This window comes from Eleutherodactylus coqui, chromosome 2, assembly GCF_035609145.1.
Source record: "Eleutherodactylus coqui strain aEleCoq1 chromosome 2, aEleCoq1.hap1, whole genome shotgun sequence".
In the NCBI taxonomy this organism is placed as follows: domain Eukaryota; kingdom Metazoa; phylum Chordata; class Amphibia; order Anura; family Eleutherodactylidae; genus Eleutherodactylus; species Eleutherodactylus coqui.
Genome location: NC_089838.1, coordinates 343,050,237 through 343,074,006, shown reverse-complemented (window position 1 = coordinate 343,074,006; position 23,770 = coordinate 343,050,237). Strand labels below are relative to the sequence as shown.

General features: G+C 35.7%; 1 protein-coding gene across 2 annotated transcripts in view; it reads left to right on the top strand.

Moving 5' to 3' along the window:
* Window positions 1-23,770, top strand: part of LOC136613085 (beta-1,3-galactosyltransferase 5-like) — a 173,799-nt gene that overhangs the window by 135,120 nt on the left and 14,909 nt on the right. For both annotated transcript variants that reach the window (XM_066593925.1, XM_066593924.1), the window contains exon 2: window positions 19,310-19,895. In XM_066593925.1, the coding sequence (XP_066450022.1) occupies window positions 19,313-19,895 (583 nt within the window). In that variant the 5' untranslated portion in view covers window positions 19,310-19,312. The remainder of the gene's footprint in view (window positions 1-19,309; window positions 19,896-23,770) is intronic.

Genomic DNA, 23,770 nt, shown 5'->3' with positions numbered 1-23,770 from the left:
AGCAGTATAATAGTAGATATATTCTTGTACATAGGGGGCAGTATTATAGTAGTTATATTCTTGTACGTACGAGGCAGTATTATAGTAGTTATATTCTTGTACATAGGGGGCAGTATTATAGTAGTTATATTCTTGTACATAGGGGGCAGTATTATAGTAGTTATATTCTTGTACGTAGGAGGCAGTATTATAGTAGTTATATTCTTGTACATAGGGGGCAGTATTATAGTAGTTATATTCTTGTACATAGGAGGCAGTATTATAGTAGTTATATTCTTGTACATAGGAGGCAGTATTATAGTAGTTATATTCTTGTACATGGGGGGCAGTATTATAGTAGTTATATTCTTGAACATGGGGGGCAGTATTATAGTAGTTATATTCTTGTACATAGGGGGCAGTATTATAGTAGTTGTATTCTTGTACATAGGGGGCAGTATTATAGTAGTTATATTCTTGTACATGCGAGGAAGTATTATAGTAGTTATATTCTTGTACATAGGGGGCAGTATTATAGTAGTTATATTCTTGTACATAGGAGCAGTATTATAGTAGTTATATTCTTGTACATAGGAGGCAGTATTATAGTAGTTTAATTCTTGTACATAGGAGGCAGTATTATAGTAGTTATATTCTTGTACATAGGGGGCTGTATTATAGTAGTTATAGTCTTGTACCTAGGGGGCTGTATTATAGTAGTTATAGTCTTGTACATAGTGCAGTATTATAGTAGTTATAGTCTTGTACATAGGAGGTAGAATTATAGTAGGTATATTCTTGTACATAAGGGGCATTATTATAGTAGGTATATTCTTGTACATAGGGGGCAGTATTATAGTAGTTATATTCTTGTACATAGGGGGCAGTATTATAGTAGTTACATTCTTGTACATGGGAGGCAGTATTATAGTAGTTATATTCTTGTTCATAGGGGGCAGTATTATAGTAGTTATATTCTTGTACATAGGAGCAGTATTATAGTAGTTATATTCTTGTACATAGGGGGCAGTATTATAGTAGTTATATTCTGGTACACAGGAGGCAGTATTATAGTAGTTATATTCTTGTACATAGTGGGCAGTATTATAGTAGTTATATTCTTGTACATAGGAGGCAGTATTATAGTAGTTATATTCATGTACATAGGAGCAGTATTATAGTAGTTATATTCTTGTACATAGGGAGCAGTATTATAGTAGTTATATTCTTGTACATAGGGGGCAGTATTATAGTTGTTATATTCTTGTACATAGGGGGCTGTATTATAGTAGTTATATTCTTGTACATAGGGGGCAGTATTATAGTAGTTATATTCTTGTACATGCGAGGCAGTATTATAGTAATTATATTCTTGTACATAGGGGGCAGTATTATAGTAGTTACATTCTTGTACATGGGAGGCAGTATTATAGTAGTTATATTCTTGTTCATAGAGGGCAGTATTATAGTAGTTATATTCTTGTACATAGGAGCAGTATTATAGTAGTTATATTCTTGTACGTAGGAGGCAGTATTATAGTAGTTATATTCTTGTACATAGGGGGCTGTATTATAGTAGTCATAGTCTTGTACATAGTGCATTATTATAGTAGTTATATTCTTGTACATAGGAGGTAGAATTATAGTAGTTATATTCTTGTACATAGGTGGCAGTATTATAGTAGTTATATTCTTGTACATAGGGGGCAGTATTATAGTAGTTATATTCTTGTACATAGGAGGCAGTATTATAGTAGTTATATTCTTGTACATTGGGAGCAGTATTATAGTAGTTATATTCTTGTACATAGGAGGCAGTATTATAGTAGTTATATTCTTGTACATAGGAGGCAGTATTATAGTAGTTATATTCTTGTACATAGGGAGCAGTATTATAGTAGTTATATTCTTGTACATAGGTGGCAGTATTATAGTAGTTATATTCTTGTACATAGGGGGCAGTATTATAGTAGTTATATTCTTGTACATAGGAGGCAGTATTATAGTAGTTATATTCTTGTACATTGGGAGCAGTATTATAGTAGTTATATTCTTGTACATAGGAGGCAGTATTATAGTAGTTATATTCTTGTACATAGGAGGCAGTATTATAGTAGTTATATTCTTGTACATAGGGGCAGTATTATAGTAGTTATATTCTTGCACATAGGAGCAGTATTATAGTAGTTATATTCTTGTACATAGGGGGCAGTATTATAGTAGTTATATTCTTGTACATAGGGGCAGTATTATAGGAGTTATATTCTTGTACATAGAAGGCAGTATTATAGTAGTTATATTCTTGTACATAGGGAGCAGTATTATAGTAGTTATATTCTTGTACATAGGGGGCAGTATTATAGTAGTTATATTCTTGTACATAGGAGGCAGTATTATAGTAGTTATATTCTTGTACATAGCAGCAGTATAATAGTAGTTATATTCTTGTACATAGAAGGCAGTATTATAGTAGTTATATTCTTGTACATAGGGAGCAGTATTATAGTAGTTATATTCTTGTACATAGGGGGCAGTACTATAGTAGTTATATTCTTGTACATAGGGGGCAGTATTATAGTAGTTATATTCTTGTACGTAGGGGGCTGTATAATAGTAGTTATATTCTGGTACACAGGAGGCAGTATTATAGTAGTTATATTCTTGTACATAGGGGGCAGTATTAAAGTAGTTATATTCTTGTACATAGGGGCAGTATTATAGTAGTTATATTCTTGTACATAGGAGGCAGTATTATAGTAGTTATATTCTTGTACATAGCAGCAGTATTATAGTAGTTATATTCTTGTACATAGGGGGCAGTATTATAGTAGGTATATTCTTGTACATAGAGAGCAGTATAATAGTAGATAAATTCTTGTACATAGGGGGCAGTATTATAGTAGTTATATTCTTGTACATAGGGGGCAGTATTATAGTATTTATATTCTTGTACATAGGAGCAGTATTATAGTAGTTATATTCTTGTACATAGGGGGCAGTATTATAGTAGTTATATTCTTGTACATAGGGGGCAGTATTATGGTAGTTATATTCTTGTACATAGGGGGCAGTATTATAGTAGTTATAATCTTGTATATAGGGGGCAGTATTATAGTAGTTATATTCTTGTACATAGGAGGCAGTATTATAGTAGTTATATTCTTGTACATAGGGGGCAGTATTATAGTAGTTATATTCTTGTACATAGGAGGCAGTATTATAGTATTTATATTCTTGTACGTAGGAGGCAGTATTATAGTAGTTATATTCTTGTACATAGGGGGCAGTATTATAGTAGTTATATTCTTGTACATAGGGGGCAGTATTATAGTAGTTATATTCTTCTACGTAGGAGGCAGTATTATAGTAGTTATATTCTTGTACATAGGGGGCAGTTTTATAGTAGTTATATTCTTGTACATAGCGGGCAGTATTATAGTAGTTATATTCTTGTACATAGGGGGCAGTATTATAGTAGTTATATTCTTGTACATAGGAGGCAGTATTATAGTAGTTATATTCTTGTACATGGGGGGCAGTATTATAGTAGTTATATTCTTGAACATGGGGGGCAGTATTATAGTAGTTATATTCTTGTACATAGGGGGCAGTATTATAGTAGTTGTATTCTTGTACATAGGGGGCAGTATTATAGTAGTTATATTCTTGTACATGCGAGGCAGTATTATAGTAGTTATATTCTTGTACATAGGGGGCAGTATTATAGTAGTTATATTCTTGTACATAGGAGCATTATTATAGTAGTTATATTCTTGTACATAGGAGGCAGTATTATAGTAGTTATATTCTTGTACATAGGGGGCTGTATTATAGTAGTTATAGTCTTGTACATAGGGGGCTGTATTATAGTAGTTATAGTCTTGTACATAGTGCAGTATTATAGTAGTTATAGTCTTGTACATAGGAGGTAGAATTATAGTAGGTATATTCTTGTACATAGGGGGCATTATTATAGTAGGTATATTCTTGTACATAGGGGGCAGTATTATAGTAGTTATATTCTTGTACATGCGAGGCAGTATTATAGTAGTTATATTCTTGTACATAGGGGGCAGTATTATAGTAGTTTCATTCTTGTACATGGGAGGCAGTATTATAGTAGTTATATTCTTGTTCATAGGGGGCAGTATTATAGTAGTTATATTCTTGTACATAGGAGCAGTATTATAGTAGTTATATTCTTGTACATAGGGGGCTGTATTACAGTAGTTATATTCTGGTACACAGGAGGCAGTATTATAGTAGTTATATTCTTGTACATAGTGGGCAGTATTATAGTAGTTATATTCTTGTACATAGGAGGCAGTATTATAGTAGTTATATTCTTGTACATAGGGGGCAGTATTATAGTAGTTATATTCTTGTACAAAGGGGGCTGTATTATAGTAGTTATATTCTTGTACATAGGGGGCAGTATTATAGTAGTTATATTCTTGTACATGCGAGGCAGTATTATAGTAATTATATTCTTGTACATAGGGGGCAGTATTATAGTAGTTACATTCTTGTACATGGGAGGCAGTATTATAGTAGTTATATTCTTGTTCATAGGGGGCAGTATTATAGTAGTTATATTCTTGTACATAGGAGCAGTATTATAGTAGTTATATTCTTGTACGTAGGAGGCAGTATTATAGTAGTTATATTCTTGTACATAGGGGGCTGTATTATAGTAGTCATAGTCTTGTACATAGTGCAGTATTATAGTAGTTATATTCTTGTACATAGGTGGCAGTATTATAGTAGTTATATTCTTGTACATAGGGGGCAGTATTATAGTAGTTATATTCTTGTACATAGGAGGCAGTATTATAGCAGTTATATTCTTGTACATTGGGAGCAGTATTATAGTAGTTATATTCTTGTACATAGGAGGCAGTATTATAGTAGTTATATTCTTGTACATAGGAGGCAGTATTATAGTAGTTATATTCTTGTACATAGGGGGCAGTATTATAGTAGTTATATTCTTGTACATAGGGGCAGTATTATAGTAGTTATATTCTTGCACATAGGAGCAGTATTATAGTAGTTATATTCTTGTACATAGGGGGCAGTATTATAGTAGTTATATTCTTGTACGTAGGGGGCAGTATTATAGTAGTTATATCCTTGTACATATGGAGCAGTATTATAGTAGTTATATTCTTGTACATAGGGGGCAGTATTATAGTAGTTATATTCTTGTACATATGGAGCAGTATTAAGGTAGTTATATTCTTGTACATAGAGGGCAGTATTATAGTAGTTATATTCTTGTACATAGAGGGCAGTATTATAGTAGTTATATTCTTGTACATAGAGGGCAGAATTATAGTAGTTATATTCCTGTACATGGGGGGCAGTATTATAGTAGTTATATTCCTGTACATAGGGGCAGTATTATAGTAGTTATATTCTTGTACATAGGGAGCAGTATTACAGTAGTTCTATTCTTGTACATAGGGGCAGTAATATAGTAGTTATATTCTTGTACATAGGGAGCAGTATTATAGTAGTTATATTCCTTTACATAGGGGGCAGTATTATAGTAGTTATATTCTTGTATATAGGGGACAGTATTATAGTAGTTATATTCTTGTACATGGGGGGCAGTATTATAGTAGTTATATTCTTGAACATGGGGGGCAGTATTATAGTAGTTATATTCTTGTACATAGGGGGCAGTATTATAGTAGTTGTATTCTTGTACATAGGGGGCAGTATTATAGTAGTTATATTCTTGTACATGCGAGGCAGTATTATAGTAGATATATTCTTGTACATAGGGGGCTGTATTATAGTAGTTATAGTCTTGTACATAGTGCAGTATTATAGTAGTTATATTCTTGTACATAGGAGGTAGAATTATTGTAGTTATATTCTTGTACATAGGTGGCAGTATTATAGTAGTTATATTCTTGTACATGCGAGGCAGTATTATAGTAGTTATATTCTTGTACATAGGGGGCAGTATTATAGTAGTTACATTCTTGTACATGGGAGGCAGTATTATAGTAGTTATATTCTTGTTCATAGGGGGCAGTATTATAGTAGTTATATTCTTGTACATAGGAGCAGTATTATAGTAGTTATATTCTTGTACGTAGGAGACAGTGTTATAGTAGTTATATTCTTGTACATAGGGGGCTGTATTATAGTAGTTATATTCTGGTACACAGGAGGCAGTATTATAGTAGTTATATTCTTGTACATAGGGGGCAGTATTATAGTAGTTATATTCTTGTACATAGGAGACAGTATTATAGTTGTTATATTCTTGTACATAGGGGGCTGTATTATAGTAGTTATATTCTTGTACATAGGGGGCAGTATTATAGTAGTTATATTCTTGTACATGCGAGGCAGTATTATAGTAATTATATTCTTGTACATAGGGGGCAGTATTATAGTAGTTACATTCTTGTACATGGGAGGCAGTATTATAGTAGTTATATTCTTGTTCATAGGGGGCAGTATTATAGTAGTTATATTCTTGTACATAGGAGCAGTATTATAGTAGTTATATTCTTGTACGGAGGAGGCAGTATTATAGTAGTTATATTCTTGTACATAGGGGGCTGTATTATAGTAGTTATATTCTTGTACATAGGGGGCAGTATTATAGTAGTTATATTCTTATACATAGGGGGTAGTATTATAGTAGTTATATTCTTGTACATAGGAGCAGTATTATAGTAGTTATATTCTTGTACGAAGGAGGCAGTATTATAATAGTTATATTCTTGTACATAGTAGGTAGAATTATAGTAGTTATATTCTTGTACATAGGGGGCAGTATTATAGTAGTTATATTCTTGTACAAAGGAGGCAGTATTATAGTAGTTATATTCTTGTACATTGGGAGCAGTATTATAGTAGTTATATTCTTGTACATAGGAGGCAGTATTATAGTAGTTATATTCTTGTACATAGGAGGCAGTATTATAGTAGTTATATTCTTGTACATAGGGGGCAGTATTATAGTAGTTATATTCTTGTACATAGGGGCAGTATTATAGTAGTTATATTCTTGCACATAGGAGCAGTATTATAGTAGTTATATTCTTGTACATAGGGGGCAGTATTATAGTAGTTATATTCTTGTACGTAGGGGGCAGTATTATAGTAGTTATATTCTTGTACATAGAGGGCAGTATTATAGTAGTTATATTCTTGTACATAGAGGGCAGAATTATAGTAGTAATATTCCTGTACATGGGGGGCAGTATTATAGTAGTTATATTCCTGTACATAGGGGCAGTATTATAGTAGTTATATTCTTGTACATATGGAGCAGTATTATAGTAGTTATATTCTTGTACATAGAGGGCAGTATTATAGTAGTTATATTCTTGTACATAGGGGGCAGTATTATAGTAGTTATATTCTTGTACGTAGGGGGCAGTATTATAGTAGTTATATCCTTGTACATATGGAGCAGTATTATAGTAGTTATATTATTGTACATAGGGGGCAGTATTATAGTAGTTATATTCTTGTACATATGGAGCAGTATTAAGGTAGTTATATTCTTGTACATAGAGGGCAGTATTATAGTAGTTATATTCTTGTACATAGAGGGCAGTATTATAGTAGTTATATTCTTGTACATAGAGGGCAGAATTATAGTAGTTATATTCCTGTACATGGGGGGCAGTATTATAGTAGTTATATTCCTGTACATAGGGGCAGTATTATAGTAGTTATATTCTTGTACATAGGGAGCAGTATTACAGTAGTTCTATTCTTGTACATAGGGGCAGTAATATAGTAGTTATATTCTTGTACATAGGGAGCAGTATTATAGTAGTTATATTCCTGTACATAGGGGGCAGTATTATAGTAGTTATATTCTTGTATATAGGGGGCAGTATTATAGTAGTTATATTCTTGTACATGGGGGGCAGTATTATAGTAGTTATATTCTTGAACATGGGGGGCAGTATTATAGTAGTTATATTCTTGTACATAGGGGGCAGTATTATAGTAGTTGTATTCTTGTACATAGGGGGCAGTATTATAGTAGTTATATTCTTGTACATGCGAGGCAGTATTATAGTAGCTATATTCTTGTACATAGGGGGCAGTATTATAGTAGTTATATTTTTGTACATAGGAGCAGTATTAAAGTAGTTATAGTCTTGTACATAGGGGGCAGTATTATAGTAGTTATATTCTTGTACATAGGAGGCAGTATTATAGTAGTTATATTCTTGTACATAGGGAGCAGTATTATAGTAGTTATATTCTTGTACATAGGAGGCAGTATTATAGTAGTTATATTCTTGTACATAGGGGGCTGTATTATAGTAGTTATAGTCTTGTACATAGTGCAGTATTATAGTAGTTATATTCTTGTACATAGGAGGTAGAATTATAGTAGTTATATTCTTGTACATAGGGGGCAGTATTATAGTAGTTATATTCTTGTACATGCGAGGCAGTATTATAGTAGTTATATTCTTGTACATAGGGGGCAGTATTATAGTAGTTACATTCTTGTACTTGGGAGGCAGTATTATAGTAGTTATATTCTTGTTCATAGGGGGCAGTATTATAGTTGTTATATTCTTGTACATAGGGGGCTGTATTATAGTAGTTATATTCTTGTACATAGGAGGCAGTATTATAGTAGTTATATTCTTGTACATAGGGGGCTGTATTATAGTAGTTATAGTCTTGTACATAGTGCAGTATTATAGTAGTTATATTCTTGTACATAGGAGGTAGAATTATAGTAGTTATATTCTTGTACATAGGGGGCAGTATTATAGTAGTTATATTCTTGTACATGCGAGGCAGTATTATAGTAGTTATATTCTTGTACATAGGGGGCAGTATTATAGTAGTTACATTCTTGTACTTGGGAGGCAGTATTATAGTAGTTATATTCTTGTTCATAGGGGGCAGTATTATAGTAGTTATATTCTTGTACATAGGAGCAGTATTATAGTAGTTATATTCTTCTACGTAGGAGACAGTGTTATAGTAGTTATATTCTTGTACATAGGGGGCTGTATTATAGTAGTTATATTCTGGTACACAGGAGGCAGTATTATAGTAGTTATATTCTTGTACATAGGGGGCAGTATTATAGTAGTTATATTCTTGTACATAGGAGACAGTATTATAGTAGTTATATTCTTGTACATAGGGGGCAGTATTATAGTTGTTATATTCTTGTACATAGGGGGCTGTATTATAGTAGTTATATTCTTGTACATAGGGGGCAGTATTATAGTAGTTATATTCTTGTACATGCGAGGCAGTATTATAGTAATTATATTCTTGTACATAGGGGGCAGTATTATAGTAGTTACATTCTTGTACATGGGAGGCAGTATTATAGTAGTTATATTCTTGTTCATAGGGGGCAGTATTATAGTAGTTATATTCTTGTACATAGGAGCAGTATTATAGTAGTTATATTCTTGTACGTAGGAGGCAGTATTATAGTAGTTATATTCTTGTACATAGGGGGCTGTATTATAGTAGTTATATTCGTGTACATAGGGGGCAGTATTATAGTAGTTATATTCTTATACATAGGGGGTAGTATTATAGTAGTTATATTCTTGTACATAGGAGCAGTATTATAGTAGTTATATTCTTGTACGAAGGAGGCAGTATTATAATAGTTATATTCTTGTACATAGTAGGTAGAATTATAGTAGTTATATTCTTGTACATAGGGGGCAGTATTATAGTAGTTATATTCTTGTACATAGGAGGCAGTATTATAGTAGTTATATTCTTGTACATTGGGAGCAGTATTATAGTAGTTATATTCTTGTACATAGGGGGCAGTATTATAGTAGTTATATTCTTGTACGTAGGGGGCAGTATTATAGTAGTTATATTCCTGTACATAGGGAGCAGTATTACAGTAGTTCTATTCTTGTACATAGGGGCAGTAATATAGTAGTTATATTCTTGTACATAGGGAGCAGTATTATAGTAGTTATATTCTTGTACATAGGAGGCAGTATTATAGTAGTTATATTCTTGTACATAGGAGGCAGTATTATAGTAGTTATATTCTTGTACATAGGGGCAGTATTATAGTAGTTATATTCTTGCACATAGGAGCAGTATTATAGTAGTTATATTCTAGTACATAGGGGGCAGTATTATAGTAGTTATATTCTTGTACGTAGGGGGCAGTATTATAGTAGTTATATTCTTGTACATAGAGGGCAGTATTATAGTAGTTATATTCTTGTACATAGAGGGCAGAATTATAGTAGGTATATTCCTGTACATGGGGGGCAGTATTATAGTAGTTATATTCCTGTACATAGGGGCAGTATTATAGTAGTTATATTCTTGTACATATGGAGCAGTATTATAGTAGTTATATTCTTGTACATAGAGGGCAGTATTATAGTAGTTATATTCTTGTACATAGAGGGCAGTATTATAGTAGTTATATCCTTGTACATATGGAGCAGTATTATAGTAGTTATATTCTTGTACATAGAGGGCAGTATTATAGTAGTTATATTCTTGTACATAGAGGGCAGTATTATAGTAGTTATATTCTTGTACATAGAGGGCAGAATTATAGTAGTTATATTCCTGTACATGGGGGGCAGTATTATAGTAGTTATATTCCTGTACATAGGGGCAGTATTATAGTAGTTATATTCTTGTACATAGGGAGCAGTATTACAGTAGTACTATTCTTGTACATAGGGGCAGTATTATAGTAGTTATATTCTTGTACATAGGGAGCAGTATTATAGTAGTTATATTCCTGTACATAGGGGGCAGTATTATAGTAGTTATATTCTTGTATATACCGGGCAGTATTATAGTAGTTATATTCTTGTACATAGGGGGCAGTATTATAGTAGTTATATTCTTGTACATAGGGGGCAGTATTATAGTAGTTATAGTCTTGTACATAGGGGGCAGTATTATAGTAGTTATAGTCTTGTACATAGGAGTAGTATTATAGTAGTTATATTCTTGTACATAGGGGGCAGTATTATAGTAGTTATATTCTTGTATATAGGGGCAGTATTATAGTAGTTATATTCTTGTACATAGGGGGCAGTATTATAGTAGTTATAGTCTTGTACATAGGGGGCAGTATTATAGTAGTTATAGTCTTGTACATAGGAGTAGTATTATAGTAGTTATATTCTTGTACATAGGGAGCAGTATTATAGTAGTTATATTCCTGTACATAGGGGGCAGTATTATAGTAGTTATAGTCTTGTACATAGGAGGCAGTATTATAGTAGTTATATTCTTGTCCATAGGGAGCAGTATTATAGTAGTTATATTCTTGTACATAGGGGGCAGTATTATAGTAGTTATATTCTTGTACATAGGGGCAGTATTATAGTAGTTATATTCTTGTACATAGGGAGCAGTATTATAGTAGTTACATTCTTGTACATAGGGGGCAGTATTATAGTAGTTATATTCTTGTACATGGGAGGTAGTATTATAGTAGTTATATTCTTGTACATAGGGGCAATATTATAGTAGTTATATTCTTGTACATAGGGGGCAGTATTATAGTAGTTATATTCTTGCACATAGGGGGCAGTATTATAGTAGTTATATTCTTGTACATAGGGGCAATATTATAGTAGTTATATTCTTGTACATAGGGGCAATATTGTAGTAGTTATATTCTTGTACATAGGGGGCAGTATTATAGTAGTTATATTCTTGCACATAGGGGGCAGTATAATAGTAGTTCTATTCTTGTACTTAGGGGGCAGTATTATAGTAGTTATATTCTTGTACATTGGGAGCAGTATTATAGTAGTTATATTCTTGTACATAGCAGGCAGTATTATAGTAGTTATATTCTTGTACATAGGGCAGTATTATAGTAGTTATATTCTTGTACATAGGGGGCAGTATTATAGTAGTTATATTCTTGTACATGGGGGGCAGTATTATAGTAGTTCTATTCTTGTACATGGGGGGCAGTATTATAGTTGTTATATTCTTGTACATAGGGGGCAGTATTATAGTAGTTATATTCTTGTACATAGGGGGCAATATTATAGTAGTTATATTCATGTACATGCGAGGCAGTATTATAGTAGTTATATTCTTGTACCTAGGGGCAGTATTATAGTAATTATATTCTTGTACATAGGGGGCAGTATTATAGTAGTTATATTCTTGTACATGGGAGGCAGTATTATAGTATTTATATTCTTGTACATAGGGGGCAGTATTATAGTAGTTATATTCTTGTACATAGGAGGCAGTATTATAGTAGTTATATTCTTGTACACAGGGAGCAGTATTATAGTAGTTATATTCTTGTACATTGGGGGCAGTATTATAGTAGTTAAATTCTTGTACATTGGGGGCAGTATTATAGTAGTTATATTCTTGTACATAGGGGCAGTATTATAGTAGTTATATTCTTGTACATAGGGGGCAGTATTATAGTAGGTATATTCTTGTACATAGGGGGCAGTATTATAGTAGTTATATTCCTGTACATAGGAGGCAGTGTAATAGTAGTTATATTCTTGTACATAGGCAGCAGTATTATAGTAGATATATTATTGTACATAGGAGCAGTATTATAGTAGTTATATTCTTGTACATAGGGGGCAGTATTATAGTAGTTATATTCTTGTACATAGGGGGCAGTATTATAGTAGTTATATTCTTGTACGTAGGGGGCAGTATTATAGTACTTATATTCTTGTACATAGGGGGCAGTATTATAGTAGTTATGTTCTTGTACATAGGAGGCAGTATTATAGTAGTTATATTCTTGTACATAGGGGCAGCATTATAGTAGTTATATTCTTGCACATAGGAGCAGTATTATAGTAGTTATATTCTTGTACATAGGGGGCAGTATTATAGTACTTATATTCTTGTACGTAGGGGGCAGTATTATAGTAGTTATATCCTTGTACATGGGGTCAGTATTATAGTAGTTCTATTCTTGTACATGGGGGGCAGTATTATAGTTGTTATATTCTTGTACATAGGGGGCAGTATTATAGTAGTTATATTCTTGTACATAGGGGGCAATATTATAGTAGTTATATTCATGTACATGCGAGGCAGTATTATAGTAGTTATATTCTTGTACCTAGGGGCAGTATTATAGTAATTATATTCTTGTACATAGGGGGCAGTATTATAGTAGTTATATTCTTGTACATGGGAGGTAGTATTATAGTATTTATATTCTTGTACATAGGGGGCAGTATTATAGTAGTTATATTCTTGTACATAGGAGGCAGTATTATAGTAGTTATATTCTTGTACATAGGAGCAGCATTATAGTAGTTATATTCTTGTACACAGGGAGCAGTATTATAGTAGTTATATTCTTGTACATTGGGGGCAGTATTATAGTAGTTAAATTCTTGTACATTGGGGGCAGTATTATAGTAGTTATATTCTTGTACATAGGGGCAGTATTATAGTAGTTATATTCTTGTACATAGGGGGCAGTATTATAGTAGGTATATTCTTATACATAGGGGGCAGTATTATAGTAGTTATATTCCTGTACATAGGAGGCAGTGTTATAGTAGTTATATTCTTGTACATAGGGAGCAGTATTATAGTAGTTATATTCTTGTACATAGGGGGCAGTATTATAGTAGTTATATTCTTGTACATAGGGGGCAGTATTATAGTAGTTATATTCTTGTACGTAGGGGGCAGTATTATAGTGCTTATATTCTTGTACATAGGGGGCAGTATTATAGTAGTTATGTTCTTGTACATAGGAGGCAGTATTATAGTAGTTATATTCTTGTACATAGGGGCAGCATTATAGTAGTTATATTCTTGCACATAGGAGCAGTATTATAGTAGTTATATTCTTGTACATAGGGGGCAGTATTATAGTAGTTATATTCTTGTACGTAGGGGGCAGTATTATAGTAGTTATATCCTTGTACATATGGAGCAGTATTATAGTAGTTATATTATTGTACATAGGGGGCAGTATTATAGTAGTTATATTCTTGTACATATGGAGCAGTATTAAGGTAGTTATATTCTTGTACATAGAGGGCAGTATTATAGTAGTTATATTCTTGTACATAGAGGGCAGTATTATAGTAGTTATATTCTTGTACATAGAGGGCAGAATTATAGTAGTTATATTCCTGTACATGGGGGGCAGTATTATAGTAGTTATATTCCTGTACATAGGGGCAGTATTATAGTAGTTATATTCTTGTACATAGGGAGCAGTATTACAGTAGTTCTATTCTTGTACATAGGGGCAGTAATATAGTAGTTATATTCTTGTACATAGGGAGCAGTATTATAGTAGTTATATTCCTGTACATAGGGGGCAGTATTATAGTAGTTATATTCTTGTATATAGGGGGCAGTATTATTGTAGTTATATTCTTGTACATGTGGGGCAGTATTATAGTAGTTATATTCTTGAACATGGGGGGCAGTATTATAGTAGTTATATTCTTGTACATAGGGGGCAGTATTATAGTAGTTGTATTCTTGTACATAGGGGGCAGTATTATAGTAGTTATATTCTTGTACATGGGAGGCAGTATTATAGTAGCTATATTCTTGTACATAGGGGGCAGTATTATAGTAGTTATATTTTTGTACATAGGAGCAGTATTATAGTAGTTATAGTCTTGTACATAGGGGGCAGTATTATAGTAGTTATATTCTTGTACATAGGAGGCAGTATTATAGTAGTTATATTCTTGTACATAGGGGGCTGTATTATAGTAGTTATATTCTTGTACATGGGAGGCAGTATTATAGTAGTTATATTCTTGTTCATAGGGGGCAGTATTATAGTAGTTATATTCTTGTACATAGGAGGTAGAATTATAGTAGTTATATTCTTGTACATAGGGGGCAGTATTATAGTAGTTATATTCTTGTACATGCGAGGCAGTATTATAGTAGTTATATTCTTGTACATAGGGGGCAGTATTATAGTAGTTACATTCTTGTACATGGGAGGCAGTATTATAGTAGTTATATTCTTGTTCATAGGGGGCAGTATTATAGTAGTTATATTCTTGTACATAGGAGCAGTATTAGAGTAGTTATATTCTTGTACGTAGGAGACAGTATTATAGTAGTTATATTCTTGTACATAGGGGGCTGTATTATAGTAGTTATATTCTGGTACACAGGAGGCAGTATTATAGTAGTTATATTCTTGTACATAGGGGGCAGTATTATAGTAGTTATATTCTTGTACATAGGAGACAGTATTATAGTAGTTATATTCTTGTACATAGGGGGCAGTATTATAGTTGTTATATTCTTGTACATAGGGGGCTGTATTATAGTAGTTATATTCTTGTACATAGGGGGCAGTATTATAGTAGTTATATACTTGTACATGCGAGGCAGTATTATAGTAATTATATTCTTGTACATAGGGGGCAGTATTATAGTAGTTTCATTCTTGTACATGGGAGACAGTATTATAGTAGTTATATTCTTGTTCATAGGGGGCAGTATTATAGTAGTTATATTCTTGTACATAGGAGCAGTATTATAGTAGTTATATTCTTGTACGTAGGAGGCAGTATTATAGTAGTTATATTCTTGTACATAGGGGGCTGTATTATAGTAGTTATATTCTTGTACATAGGGGACAGTATTATAGTAGTTATATTCTTATACATAGGGGGTAGTATTATAGTAGTTATATTCTTGTACATAGGAGCAGTATTATAGTAGTTATATTCTTGTACGTAGGAGGCAGTATTATAATAGTTATATTCTTGTACATAGTAGGTAGAATTATAGTAGTTATATTCTTGTACATAGGGGGCAGTATTATAGTAGTTATATTCTTGTACATAGGAGGCAGTATTATAGTAGTTATATTCTTGTACATTGGGAGCAGTATTATAGTAGTTATATTCTTGTACATAGGAGGCAGTATTATAGTAGTTATATTCTTGTACATAGGAGGCAGTATTATAGTAGTTATATTCTTGTACATAGGGGGCAGTATTATAGTAGTTATATTCTTGTACATAGGGGCAGTATTATAGTAGTTATATTCTTGCACATAGGAGCAGTATTATAGTAGTTATATTCTTGTACATAGGGGGCAGTATTATAGTAGTTATATTCTTGTACGTAGGGGGCAGTATTATAGTAGTTATATTCTTGTACATATGGAGCAGTATTATAGTAGTTATATTCTTGTACATATGGAGCAGTATTATAGTAGTTATATTCTTGTACATAGAGGGCAGTATTATAGTAGTTATATTCTTGTACATAGAGGGCAGTATTATAGTAGTTATATTCTTGTACATAGAGGGCAGAATTATAGTAGTTATATTCCTGTACATGGGGGGCAGTATTATAGTAGTTATATTCCTGTACATAGGGGCAGTATTATAGTAGTTATATTCTTGTACATAGGGAGCAGTATTACAGTAGTTCTATTCTTGTACATAGGGGCAGTATTATAATAGTTATATTCTTGTACATAGGGAGCAGTATTATAGTAGTTATATTCCTGTACATAGGGGGCAGTATTATAGTAGTTATATTCTTGTATATAGGGGGCAGTATTATAGTAGTTATATTCTTGTACATAGGGGGCAGTATTATAGTAGTTATATTCTTGTACATAGGGGGCAGTATTATAGTAGTTATAGTCTTGTACATAGGGGGCAGTATTATAGTAGTTATAGTCTTGTACATAGGAGTAGTATTATAGTAGTTATATTCTTGTACATGGGGGGCAGTATTATAGTAGTTATATTCTTGTATATAGGGGCAGTATTATAGTAGTTATATTCTTGTACATAGGAGCAGTATTATAGTAGTTATATTCTTGTACATAGGAGGCAGTATTATAGTAATTATATTCTTGTACATAGGAGGCAGTATTATAGTAGTTATATTCTTGTCCATAGGGAGCAGTATTATAGTAGTTATATTCTTGTACATAGGGGGCAGTATTATAGTAGTTATATTCTTGTACATAGGGGCAGTATTATAGTAGTTATATTCTTGTACATAGGGAGCAGTATTATAGTAGTTACATTCTTGTACATAGGGGGCAGTATTATAGTAGTTATATTCTTGCACATAGGGGGCAGTATTATAGTAGTTATATTCTTGTACATAGGGGCAATATTATAGTAGTTATATTCTTGTACATAGGGGCAATATTGTAGTAGTTATATTCTTGTACATAGGGGGCAGTATTATAGTAGTTATATTCTTGCACATAGGGGGCAGTATTATAGTAGTTCTATTCTTGTACTTAGGGGGCAGAATTATAGTAGTTATATTCTTGTACATAGGGAGCAGTATTATAGTAGTTATATTCTTGTACATAGCAGGCAGTATTATAGTAGTTATATTCTTGTACATAGGGCAGTATTATAGTAGTTATATTCTTGTACATAGGGGGCAGTATTATAGTAGTTATATTCTTGTACATGGGGGGCAGTATTATAGTAGTTCTATTCTTGTACATGGGGGGCAGTATTATAGTTGTTATATTCTTGTACATAGGGGGCAGTATTATAGTAGTTATATTCTTGTACATAGGGGGCAATATTATAGTAGTTATATTCATGTACATGCGAGGCAGTATTATAGTAGTTATATTCTTGTACCTAGGGGCAGTATTATAGTAATTATATTCTTGTACATAGGGGGCAGTATTATAGTAGTTATATTCTTGTACATGGGAGGCAGTATTATAGTAGTTATATTCTTGTACATAGGGGGCAGTATTATAGTAGTTATATTCTTGTACATAGGAGGCAGTATTATAGTAGTTATATTCTTGTACATAGGAGCAGCATTATAGGAGTTATATTCTTGTACATAGGGGGCAGTATTATAGTAGTTAAATTCTTGTACATTGGGGGCAGTATTATAGTAGTTATATTCTTGTACATTGGGGGCAGTATTATAGTAGTTATATTCTTGTACATAGGGGCAGTATTATAGTAGTTATATTCTTGTACATAGGGGGCAGTATTATAGTAGTTAAATTCTTGTACATTGGGGGCAGTATTATAGTAGTTATATTCTTGTACATAGGGGCAGTATTATAGTAGTTATATTCTTGTACATAGGGGGCAGTATTATAGTAGGTATATTCTTGTACATAGGGGGCAGTATTATAGTACTTATATTCTTGTACATAGGGGGCAGTATTATAGTAGTTATATTCTTGTACATAGGGGGCAGTATTATAGTAGTTAAATTCTTGTACATTGGGGGCAGTATTATAGTAGTTATATTCTTGTACATAGGGGCAGTATTATAGTAGTTATATTCTTGTACATAGGGGGCAGTATTATAGTAGTTATATTCTTGTACATAGGGGGCAGTATTATAGTACTTATATTCTTGTACATAGGGGGCAGTATTATAGTAGTTATATTCTTGTACATATGGGGCAGTATTATAGTAGTTATATTCCTGTACATAGGAGGCAGTATTATAGTAGTTATATTCTTGTACATAGGCAGCAGTATTATAGTAGATATATTATTGTACATAGGAGCAGTATTATAGTAGTTATATTCTTGTACATAGGGGGCAGTATTATAGTAGTTATATACTTGTACACAGGGGGCAGTATTATAGTAGTTATACTCCTGTACATATGGGGCAGTATTATAGTACTTTTATTCTTGTACATAGGGGGCAGTATTATAGTAGTTATATTCTTGTACGTAGGGGGCAGTATTATAGTACTTATATTCTTGTACATAGGGGGCAGTATTATAGTAGTTATATTCTTGTACATAGGGGGCAGTATTATAGTAGTTATATTCTTTTACATAGGGGGCAGTATTATAGTAGTTATGTTCTTGTACATAGGAGGCAGTATTATAGTAGTTATATTCTTGTACATACGGGGCAGTATTATAGTAGTTATATACTTGTACATAGGAGGCAGTATTATAGTAGTTATATTCTTGTACATGGGGGCAGTATTATAGCAGTTATATACTTGTACATAGGAGCAGTATTATAGTAGTTATATTCTTGTACATAGGGGCGCAGTATTATAGTAGTTATATTCTTGTACATAGGGGGCTGTATTATAGTAGTTATATTCTTGTACATAGGGGCAGTATTATAGTAGTTATATTCTTGTACATAGGGAGCAGTATTATAGTAGTTATATTCCTGTACATAGGGGGCAGTATTATAGCAGTTATATACTTGTACATAGGAGCAGTATTACAGTAGTTATATTCTTGTACATAGGGGGCAGTATTATAATAGTTATATTCTTGTACATGGAAGGCAGTATTACTGTTGATTTTATACTTATTTATCGGTATAGTCATTTTTCTCATATGTTTTTCCTTTTTTTCAGGAAATGAAGCGTAACTGTATCTTGCTCTTGTTCATCCTTCTTTTCTCCATCATCTACCTGATGTTTAAATGGATTTACGAGTCAGAACTCATCATGTCGGAATCTCATCTTGAGTCGCAGTCTATGAGCCCCCTTATTACCATGACAAGACAATTGGTGACTCTTAATGATGGAAAATATGATTATTCCTTGAACTACACTAGTTTTCAGTTGGAGTTCCCGCACCTGCAGAGATACCAGTGCTCACTGATCCACAGTCCACCTGTAGCACCATATGATGACAGCGACTTACCTTCCGTAATTCTGGCCATCAAATCCCATCCAGGGGCCAGGAGGAGAAGGTTTGCTGTACGACAAACTTGGGCCACAGAACAAGAACTGAAAGGCTACAAGCTGAGACGATTCTTTCTCCTGGGGAGGACGGAGGTGCAAGGGCAAATGGAGATGGTGAGGTTGGAGAGCGCCACTTATGGGGACATCCTACAATGGGACATGACCGAGGGACATCACAACTTGTCTCTGAAGGAGCGGTGCTTGCTGGAGTGGCTGCACCACAATCTCCCCGAAGTGGAGTATATATTCAAAGGTTAGTAGTGGAGCAGCGACTGGCGCTATAAGTAATGGCCGAGAGGGAGTTGTGCCTGAAATTTTTTTCTGGTGGGCCCAGTGTGAAGCAGAGTGGGCACTGCATGTCCTTCTCCCGACATTGAATTGGAGCACAATAGAACGTGCCGCAAGTTGTTTTTTTTTTTAAACATTTCATTGAACATTTTCAACATACGATTAGGACCCACATCTCGGGAAGAGTGGACTGCACAGAGTCTGCTCACATTATATTAACCCCTTAGTGAGCAGCCTTAGGGACAAGGTGATTTTTAGTGTTGCGTGGAAGAGACGACTGAGGGCTTGTGTAACACCCTGGGGTTGGCAGGCATAGCTCAAGTGGGAACTCCAGCATGTTTCACGGTGGTGGCTACTCTACCTTGAACAGTAGTGTTATGTTGGTATGGGCAACTAAGCACCGGCCCCCACGAACGTAACCTAAAACCGGAGTGGGCACCCAGGATAGGGAAACTGACCCTGTGCTGCAGGAAAGATGGCTTGGCCCTACCTACAAGTGGAGCGATCGCCTCGATAAAGGTGGCCCCATGCTGGAACCTCGGCCCTGGCTCTCCCAGAATAGGTGGTACACGGAACCAGGACAAGTACAGACAAACCCAATGCACAAACTGGTAACTGACAGATGATAAACTCACTGACTACTCAACCTCACACACTAAAGCAGATGGTAAAGCTGAATATAAAAACGAGGGATTAGTTTGTACATTGGCCAAAGAACGTAAGCCACAATGCCACGGTCAAGGCTCCTTGTGTCTTGCGGTCCCTACTCTAGCAAGAAATAAACAGGCAGCACAGCATGCAAAACACCCAGCAAGCTGCAAGCTGACCAAACACTACACATACAGCAAGCTGCAAGCGGACATGACAGAGAGACAAGACTGGGGCAATACAGCTTCCTTTTTCAGAGGGTCTGAGATCAAATCTACCTCCAAACCCAGGGGATTGGCTGATCAGAACAACCACACCTAGCCAGCTCAATTAACCCCTACCTGTGAAGGTGTACTGCTGTACAACACAGAGTCCAGCAGCACAACGTGACAAGTGGCTTGCACAGCAGACGGATTACCCCCCAAAAAGGTTGTTATACCAATTGCTATGTGACGCCAGCGCTTCTGAGAGTAATATCGATTGAAAATAAAGAGTCCGAGCCAAACAATCTTAGTAAAACCGGAGGCAGACAGTTCCACAATCTCTTGTAGGGTGATGAAGATAACATTCACGGATCAGTTCCTCCAGACAGTAGAAACTTCAACAGTATTTTACACGGTCATAAAACAACAGTCTCCGACTCCTTAACTCTTTCTCTCTCTGTCCCTCTCCCCCTCTTCGAGTAGATGACTCGAAACAGAGTCTTGATCACCTGATTTGGGAAGTTACCTCACTTCCTTACATCGCTGACGGTGTTTAAAGCCCAGCTAAAAACAATCAGTAGCAGCTGGTAAATGAGCCCTAAATGACCATATATAGCATTAAATGAGCACATGGACCATTATTACAGGGCACCTTCCACCAAAAGACAGACAAGACTTACCGTATATACTCGAGTATAAGCTGAGTTTTTCAGGACATTTTTTAATGCTGAAAAAGCCCCCCCTCGGCTTATACTCGAGTGAGGTAAAAAAAAAAAACAACAATAAAACACCCACAATACTCACCTCCCAGCTGCGTCTGTGTCCCCGGGGTCATGGTCTCCCCGGCGGTGCGGCAAGCTGCTTGAGAATTCTCCCTACTGTCATCTCCATGCTCAGCTTGGAATTCCCCCGCCGTCAGTGCTGTGAAAGTAAGCGCTGTGATTGGATTGAGTGCCAGCCAATCACAACCGCCGCTCGATCATTCACAGCCATTGAGTGGATGACATCCCTTTAGAGATGAGCGAACACCAAAATGTTCGGGTGTTCGTTATTCGGAACGAACTTCCCGTGATGCTCGAGGGTTCGTTTCGAACAACGAACCCCATTGAAGTCAATGGGCGACCAGAACATTTTTGTATTTCGCCGATGCTCGCTAAGGTTTTCATGTGTGAAAATCTGGGCAATTCAGGAAAGTGATGGGAATGACACAGTGACGGATAGGGCAGGCGAGGGGCTACATGTTGGGCTGCATCTCAAGTTCACAGGTCCCACTATTAAGCCACAATACCGGCAAGAGTGCCCCCCCCCCTCCCAACAACTTTTACTTCTGAAAAGCCCTCATTAGCATGGCATACCTTTGCTAAGCACCACACTACCTCCAACAAAGCACAATCACTGCCTGCATGACACTCCGCTGCCACTTCTCCTGGGTTACATGCTGCCCAACCGCCCCCCCTCCCCCCCACAGCGCACACCAAACTGTCCCTGCGCAGCCTTCAGCTGCCCTCATGCCACACCACGCTCATGTCTATTTAGAATTGCGTCTGCCATGACGAGGGACCGCAGGCACACACTGCAGAGGTTGGCACGGCTAGGCAGCGACCCTCTTTAAAAGTGGCGGAGCGATAGCCCACAATGCTGTACAGAAGCAATGAGAAATAGAATCCTGTGCCACCGCCATCAGGAGCTGCACACGTGGGCATAGCAATGGGGAACCTATGTGCCACACACTATTCATTCTGTCAAGGTGTCTGCATGCCCCAGTCAGACCGGGCTTTTTAATTCATAGACACAGGCAGGTACAACTCCCTATTGTGAAGTCCCTGTCGACCCACAGCATGGGTGGCTCCCTGGAACCCACCGGCGGTACACAGAAATATCCCATTGCATTGCCCAACACAGCTGAGGTAGTAATGTCGTGCTTAATGCAGGTGGGCTTCGGCCCACACTGCATGCCCCAGTCAGACTGGGGTTCTTTATAAGTGTACAGATGTAGTAAAAACTCCGTGTGCACCCACAGCATGGGTGGGTGCCAGGAAGCCACCGGCGGTACATAGAAATATCCCATTGCATTGCCCAACACAGCTGAGGTAGTAATGTCGTGCTTAATGCAGGTGGGCTTCGGCCCACACTGCATGCCCCAGTCTGACTGGGGTTCTTTATAAGTGTACAGATGTAGTAAAAACTCCGTGTGCACCTACAGCATGGGTGGGTGCCAGGAAGCCACCGGCGGTACATAGAAATATCCCATTGCATTGCCCAACACAGCTGAGGTAGTAATGTTGTGCTTAACCCTTTCCAATCCAATTTGTATATGGTTTTCCTAGGGGGCTTACTCTTTTTCTGCTGTTATACAACGGCGCTATATGCTGGCTAAAGCCAGTACTGCATGAGCTGACACGTAGGATAGGCTCCGACAGCAGAGAGGCTGGCAATATACAGTAAGAGAACCCCGACGGACGTCTACCAACAACGGAGCTGTACAGCCTTAAACCCTAATGTCTTCACAGGTCACACAGTGGACTGGAAAGGGTTAATGCAGGTGGGTTTCGGCCCACACTGCATGCCCCAGTCAGACTGGGGTTCTTTACAAGTGGACACATGTAGGTTAAACTCCCTGTGGACCCACTGCCTGGGTGGGTGCCAGGAAGCCACCGGCGGTACATAGAAATATCCCATTGCATTGCCCAACACAGCTGAGGTAGTAATGTCGTGCGTAATACAGGTGGGCTTCGGCCCACACTGCATGCCCCAGTCAGACTGGGGTTCTTTACAAGTGGACACATGTAGGTTAAACTCCCTGTGGACCCACTGCCTGGGTGGGTGCCAGGAAGCCACCGGCGGTACATAAATATATCCCATTGCAGTGCCCAACACAGCTGAGGTAGTAATGTCATGTTTAATGCAGGTGGGCTTCGGCCCACACTGCATGCCCCAGTCAGACTGGGGTTCTTTACAAGTGGACACATGTAGGTTAAACTCCCTGTGG